The 6,871-nt window shown below is 56.8% G+C and overlaps 2 protein-coding genes across 4 annotated transcripts in view; both read right to left on the bottom strand.

Annotated features, from left to right (window-relative positions):
* LOC106888474 (N-terminal Xaa-Pro-Lys N-methyltransferase 1-like) overlaps window positions 1–68 on the bottom strand; it is a 7,758-nt gene extending 7,690 nt beyond the window's left edge. The window contains exon 1 of the mRNA XM_014942725.1: window positions 32–68. Within this exon, the coding sequence (XP_014798211.1) occupies window positions 32–68 (37 nt within the window). The remainder of the gene's footprint in view (window positions 1–31) is intronic.
* A 3,624-nt stretch (window positions 69–3,692) lies between these two features.
* Window positions 3,693–6,729, bottom strand: LOC106888576 (N-terminal Xaa-Pro-Lys N-methyltransferase 1). 3 transcript variants are annotated; one of them, XM_014942890.1, is made up of 5 exons: window positions 6,711–6,729; window positions 6,207–6,274; window positions 5,210–5,405; window positions 4,735–4,987; window positions 3,693–4,190 (listed from the first exon to the last, which is right to left on the bottom strand). In XM_014942890.1, exons 3-5 carry the CDS (start codon window positions 5,369–5,371, stop codon window positions 3,934–3,936), a joined length of 672 nt encoding a protein of 223 aa, XP_014798376.1. In that variant the 5' UTR covers window positions 5,372–5,405; window positions 6,207–6,274; window positions 6,711–6,729; the 3' UTR covers window positions 3,693–3,933. The 3 variants fall into 3 exon arrangements, with proteins under 3 accessions (XP_014798376.1, XP_014798377.1, XP_014798378.1); XM_014942891.1 differs by lacking the exon at window positions 6,711–6,729 and having other exon boundaries at window positions 5,210–5,408; XM_014942892.1 differs by lacking the exon at window positions 6,711–6,729 and having other exon boundaries at window positions 5,210–5,411; window positions 6,207–6,273.
* Window positions 6,730–6,871: the final 142 nt, after the last annotated feature.

The raw sequence follows: 6,871 nt of genomic DNA, 5'->3' as shown, positions 1-6,871 counted from the left end.
GAGGCACTCACAAATAGTCTTTAATACTTACTGGTGATTTTTTTTCCTCTTTGTCTGTGCAGATCCATGAGAGCAGTCCCCTTGATCTGGCCAGCGAGGAGCCCGAGCGGGTGCCGTGCCTCCAGCGGCTGCTTCAGCTGGGGGCTGATGTCAACGCAGCTGACAAAAATGGTCCGTGTGCCCCGTCCAGCTCCCCCAGCCTGGGTGCTCCTGGCAGTTGGTCCTTGTGGGTGGGCAAGATCAGGATCTGGGTCCTTCCATCTTGCTGCTGCAAATACTGTCTCATTACAAAGTGGTGTGGAAGTTGGGTGCAGGCTGCAGAACCTCCCTGGTGCTCTGTGTGTTCTCCTTGTACCTTGGCTGCATCAGGGGCTGAAACCAGCTCTGCAGTCCGTGGGAAAGGGGATGGGGCTCTGCCCTTACATTCTTGGGTGCTCATGTGCTCTAAAACCCACTCGTGGCACACGTGCCCTCTGGGGACACCACCAGCCCTGTGCATGTGGCGTGTCACCCTGTCCCCACAGCTGTGCAGCACCACAGGGACAGCAGGAGGCTGCCAGAAGGAGAAGGGCTGTCTCTTCTCATGTTTGGCTGTCTGGTTGGTGGGTTGGATTGTTGTCCTTTCTGCCTTTTGGGGTGTTAACCTATTTCCCTATTTCCATCTGACTGAGTGATTGCTCCGTTGCAGGGAAGACAGCGCTGTTGCACGCCCTGGCCAGCAGTGATGGTGTCCAGATCCACAACACCGAGAGCATCCGTCTCCTGTTGGAAGGAGGTGAGGGCAACCTTCTCCCCTCTCTGCAAACCCTCCAGGCTTGGTGCTGGCTGATTCTTTTTAAAGCACTAAGCACTACCCTCTCAACTCCTTTATGTTCCTACTTGAGGAAGAGTAAAGCCCAGCAGTGCCATAGTTAGTGCTGTCCTGGCCTCGTTGTCTGCAATGTTCTCTGTCCCCTTCTCCAGGTGCGGACGTCAGGGCCACCACCAAAGATGGAGACACTGTCTTCACCTACGTCATCTTCCTGCTGGGAGAGATGGTGTGCAGCAACACCGAGGAGGCACAGGTGATCAACCGTTTCTGCTTTCGTGTCACGCAGCTGCTGCTGGCTCACGGTGCCAACCCCAGCGAGTGCCCGGCCCCCGAGTCCCTCACCCACCTCTGCTTCAAAAGCTTCAAACGCCACTTCCCACTGCTGCGATTCTTGCTGGAGTCGGGTGCTGCCTACAACTGCTCCCTCCATGGTCCCTCCTGCTGGTCGGGCTTCCACATCGTCTTCGAGTGCCTCTGCTCGCACCTCAGTGTCTCTGAAGATGACAGCTTCTCTACAGACCTCATCCAGAAGGGTCAGACTCTGCTGGAGCTCATGATGGCCAGTTCACAGGCCATCCAGCTGCCCAGCAACTTTGAGGTCAACACCAGCAGCTGTAGGTACCACGGGGAGAAGATCAGGACTCTTTTCTGCTCTCTGAAGCAGCTGGAGCGCTCCCCCCAGGCACTGAAACATCTCTGCAGGGTGTTTATCCGGCAGCGCCTTAAACCGTGGCCAGTAGATGTCAAAATCAAGGCTCTACCTCTTCCAGACAGGCTGAAGTGGTACCTCCTCATTGACCACGCTGCTGCCGGGCACGAGGACCTCTGAGCCTGGCTAATGCCTCTCCATCCCCACCCTCCATGGTCATCGTGTGCCTACAGCCACCAAACCTCTGCTCTGGGCCAGTTTTCTTTGCAGAAGGTGAACTGTCCACATGCCCACGGCTTGGCCAGTGCTGCCCACGGTGTCTGTCTCTGCTGCATTTTTGGGGGGTGGGGGTGCTTTTTTGAGCATGAAGCTGATGCACGTCTGTGGAGGCCTTTTTGCTCTGGGGCACATGGTGGGGAGCTGGGCAGAGCCCTGTGGCTCCCAGGGGGTGGAGAGAACCCCTGGGCAGAGGTTTGTGTGGATTTTAAGGAAGGGCCTGATGGGCAGGACCAGTGGGGCGGTTGGGGTGGTGTGACTGGACCTGTCAGGGCAGCCTGTCCCCTCTCTCTCCAGCCCTGCAGTGAGTCCTGAGATGCCTGGGGGTGCTGGGAGGTGTTCCCTGCACCAGGAGAGTGCTGGCATCAATCTCTTGGTTTGCTGCCTCTGGTCCTGGTGGTGGAAGCAGACATGGTGGAGGCAGGCCTGGCATCTCCACATGGATGTGGACACTTTCCTCACTCGTGCAGGCTGCTGCACCCAGGAGCGTGATGTGGGTGAGGGGAAAGGGGGCTGGCAGTGGTGGCCGGCTGCTGGGCACCCTCTGAGCTTCTACTGGGAGCACCCCATCCTCCCAGCACAGAGGACCTATCTGCCAAGGACACCTTGGAGGTGCTGGGCTCCAAAACAGACAGACGAAAGGATGCTTCTTGGCTTCATGATGCGTACGAGGAGGAGGAACAGGCGGCTGAGTGCCTTGTGCCTCCCTCCCCATTCCTTGGACCTTGGTCTCCAGTGCCTCCTTCCCAGGAAGAAGAAATTGCAGCAGGATTCGGGGGGTTTCTTTCCAACCTGCTACTGGAGCCTACAAACTGTGGGGCTGCACACGGAGGTTCCTCATCCCAGCTTTGCCACAGCTGTCTGGTTCCCCTTCTAGGCATCTGCTGCCCCGTGATGTGCCAAAGACTGGCCGCAGAGCTGAGCCCTCCCTGCATTTTTGTTGTTTTGGTTTCTGTTTGTCATGGGGGACAGATGCAGAAGAGGGTGAAAAAAGGAAAAAAAAAAATAAATCTATTCTGAGCAGGTACAGTTTATAGCAGGTGGATGTGGGATCCACTGGCAGTTTGGCTGCAGAAGGGTTGTCTCCTCCCCCCACTGCCTTCCTGTGTTTTACCTTCTCCCACCCTGCAGAACTGGAGCTGTGCATCTTGATGAATTGATGTTTAAAAAAAAAAAATATATATAATAATGTGATCAAATACTCCCCTGGTGTCTGGAATGGGAAATGAGCAATTAAACGAGGCCTTTTTATAATAATGGCAAGGGGCTTATTTCTTCTGCAGGAGGGATGGGGTGGAGGAGAGGGCTCTGTGGGGATGGGGTGAGAGCCCGGCTGGAGGGACAGGCTGCAGCTGGGGGCTGGTTGCCCACCTGGCAAGTTGTTGTGCCAGCATTGGCCAAGTTGTGTTGGGCTACAGGATTACATCCACCTCCTTTTCTGCTGCCCATGTGGGAGACCTGTTCATAGGATTGAAGGAGATGACCCCACAAAGCACCAGAACCTGCTGTTGTCTCCCCAACCCACAGAAACGGCAGAGACCTCTCCCATTTTCCTTGCCCACCTCATACATCCACCTCCTTTTCTGCTGCCCATGTGGGAGACCTGTTCATAGGATTGAAGGAGATGACCCCACAAAGCACCAGAACCTGCTGTTGTCTCCCCAACCCACCACAGGGAAATGGCAGAGACTTCTCCCATTTTCCTTGCCCATCTCGTTGCTGTGAGCAGCCCCGAGCTCAAGAGCAGGAAAGGGTCAAGCACCCAACTGGGGAATGGATCCCTGACCCTCACAGAGGTGGTCCCAGCTCCTGTTCACCAACAGGAGCCCTGTGTGACCAGTCTCAGCAACCTGCTGGTGCTCACAGAGCGTGTCTCTGGCAGGGAAGACCCTCTTGCTCCGGTACAGAGCCCCCAAAGGTGGCATCAAGCCAACACTGCGTCCGACAAAGCCCACGTGCAGGAGTGCAACAGCAGGAAAATGTATTTGGCAAACACCTCTTTTTCACAAACAGCAGCGACTTGGAAGACAAAGCCCCATCCTTGTCACCAGCCCCGGAGAGTGGGAGTTGTGACACCCTCGCCGCTGTCTGCCACCCCACAGTGAAGGCATGGTCCTCACCCCTCCCTGCCCCAGCAGGAACCACCGTGCTGGCCCATGCTCCGAGCTGGCCCCGGAGAGACCTTCTCCAGCTGCCCTCATCTCATGGCGAAGGTGTAGACGTGGTAGATCTCATCAGGGAAGTTCTCCTGACGTTCCTCAGCCAGGAGGTGCAGCCCAGCTCGGCGGATGATCTTACGGACGACATCCAGGTCCCGGCAGACGCTGCTGTCCACATCGTCCATGATCACGCCCTCCTGTGCCATGTTGTCCTTGATGACCACGATGCCGTTGGGCCGCAGGCCGGCGCGGCACCGCTTCAGGAAGTCGGAGAGGTGGTTGTCGGTGAGATGTCCTGGAGGAGCAGAGTGGGTGTTACAGGGCACGGGTGACTGCAACAGGACCCCCAGGCAGCATGTGATAAAAGGGGAGGAGACCAAGAGACCATGGTTGGGATCCCACCTGATCCAATGCACGTGAAAGCTTCAGCCTGGGGGTGTCCAACTTGTGTCCCACAGGCTCTATCCAACTCTCTCCAACCCACTCCTCCGTCCTGGCCTCCAAGGGCTTGGTGGAAGAGACCCCACAGTACTATGCCCCACAGAAGGCAGGTCCCCAACCCAGCCTCCACCCATGCTCATTCTTCATGCAGACCTCAAGATCTTCTGCCCAAAGCTCTCCCCAGTGTGTGGGGAACCTGCCCCTCGGGGGAAGATGGTTGGAGGAGAGGCAGGTGTGACCACCCCACAAGTAAAGTGCCCCACCCATGCTCATTCTTCATGCAGACCTCAAGATCTTCTGCCCAAAGCTCTCCCCAGTGTGTGGGGAACCTGCCCCTCGGGGGAAGATGGTTGGAGGAGAGGCAGGTGTGACCACCCCACAAGTAAAGTGACTCTCACCAATGACCCACTGGATCCAGATGACATCGTAAGAGTTGGGCTCAGGGCTGAAGTCTTGAAGACCGCAGCAGAAGTAGTTGCGCACCCGCCTGCCCTCCTCTCCCAGGTAGCTCTTGGCCTTGGTGAGGAAGTCCTCTGTCACGTCCACCATGTCCACTGTCTTGAAGAGGGGCAGCAGCAGCCGCTTGGTGATCCGGCCGATGCCTGCCCCACAGTCCAGAGCACGGGTTGTCCCTGTCCGGTTGGGACCATCCTGGAACAACAATCATGAGGGACTGAATCGTACCATGAAGTACCCACAGAGGAGAAATGGGGCAACCATGCAAGGTGGGGCTGGCATAAAGGGGACCCATTGCAGGGCAAAGCTGTCCTAGCACACATGCAATGAAGGATCCCATGGAGCAACTCAGAAGAGCCCAGCTCCATGCTGGGGTGAGGACAAGGCTTTGGGATCATGACAGACCAGGCCACCTACCCGCAGAAACCTCTGCAGGAACTTCCTAGAGCTGTTGATGTCAATGCTGGAGATGTGGCCGTAGCCCCCCAGCATGCCGTCCACCGTGGCGGGCACATCCTTCCAGTACTTCTCTGCCTTGGAGTAAAACTCAAACTCATTCTCCACCACCTCGCTCGTCATGTTGGCCGAGGGGCACCCGCCCGCGTGGGTCTCGCTGCTCCTCCGAGACAGGGGAGAAACCGCCGGTCAGGTCCAAAAGAGCCCCAGACACAAAGCCCCACCGACCCGGGGAGGCAGGCATCGGCTCTGTGAGTACCCCCATTGCTATTTATCACCCCTTCCCCCTCCCCCAGGGCTACTGCAAATCCTAAAAACCTTCAGCTGAGAGCAAAAAGGAACAAACATCCAAATCCTGGTATTTTCTGGAGACCAAGAAGCCCAAAACCCTCTGCCAAACCAGGCATCCCAGAGCTCGCTCAGCAATACACCCAATTATATTATTACTTTTTTTTTAAAGCTGATCCACCCTTTCCACCTATTCTGCCTCATCTCTCCCTGTTTTAAGAGCATTAACGTTTTACAGATTACATGTTTATCTCTGGTGACAGCCCCACCAGTCACCTCCCGTTACATCCGGAGTCGCTAAAAGTTATCCTGAGCACCTACCTGAGGATTGTAAATCTCAGCCATGACCGTTAAGTCAGATATTTGCAATATAATAAAGTCAAGGTATAATCAGCAATACAAACCATAAATCCCCCCCTCAGACATCTCATAATTCAAACCACTGTGGATTTGATTAACTGTGCTGGGGATTAGAAACTAGATTTAAGGTGGCCGAAGGGTAGATTGAAGGACTTCAAACACCTTTACAAATAAAGAAATATATAGTGTTCGTGGCTTGAATTTGCTGGCAAATATCCCATTAGACACAAAACCTTTTCTAAGGCAGTTTTGGTGGCCACGTGTGGTCCTGAGCAGCCCGAGGGCCGAGCAGGGGGAGGCAGGGTCTCACCTTGCTGATCACCGGTGGAAATCCAGTTTGGCGCGGCGGTGCCGGGAGCCAGTCTGTGTGGCGATCTACTGGAGGAAAAAAGACATTATTTTAGTCCCAAATCACCCCTCTGGGCCCACGAGGGCAAGCGAGGCCGACCGCAGCCCCAGGAAGCCAGAGGTTAGAGCCACCCGGACCCCACAGGCACCCTCCTGGGGGGCAGGAGCTGCTGCTGCCCCACAGCTCGGAGGGGGTTGAGCCCCAGGGCAGCCCCGGTGGAGGGTTTTGGCCCCATTTTAGGCAGCACTGCCATTTGGTCTCATGGACTGGGACCCCGGTTCACCCTCCTGCCTCTTGGCTGCAGTGTCACCCCCTCCTCGGGTTGGGCTGGGCAACCCCCCGGGTGTCGGGGGCCACCAGCACCCAGTGGGACCACCATACCCACCATCCCCACCACCCCGGGTGCCGGAGTCACCCGCTGCCCTGCGAGCCCCCGAAACACGGCAGTTGCTGGCCGGTACTCACCCCACAGCCCTCTGCGCCTGGGGGAGGTCCCACCAGCCCCCCATGCTTTTGAGGTGGGGGGTCACCCCCTTGTGGGCCCCATTCCCTGACCCTTGGGGCCTTTTGCAGGCACGGAAAGGGGGGGGCGGGTCCAGGGGTCCCCAGGACGAGCTGGGGGGGGG

The sequence above is a fragment of the Calidris pugnax genome, unplaced genomic scaffold (genome assembly GCF_001431845.1).
Source record: "Calidris pugnax isolate Ruff unplaced genomic scaffold, ASM143184v1 scaffold102, whole genome shotgun sequence".
Lineage (NCBI taxonomy): Eukaryota > Metazoa > Chordata > Aves > Charadriiformes > Scolopacidae > Calidris > Calidris pugnax.
Note: the sequence above shows the minus strand (reverse complement) of the source record. Positions and strands in the feature narration are given on the sequence as shown.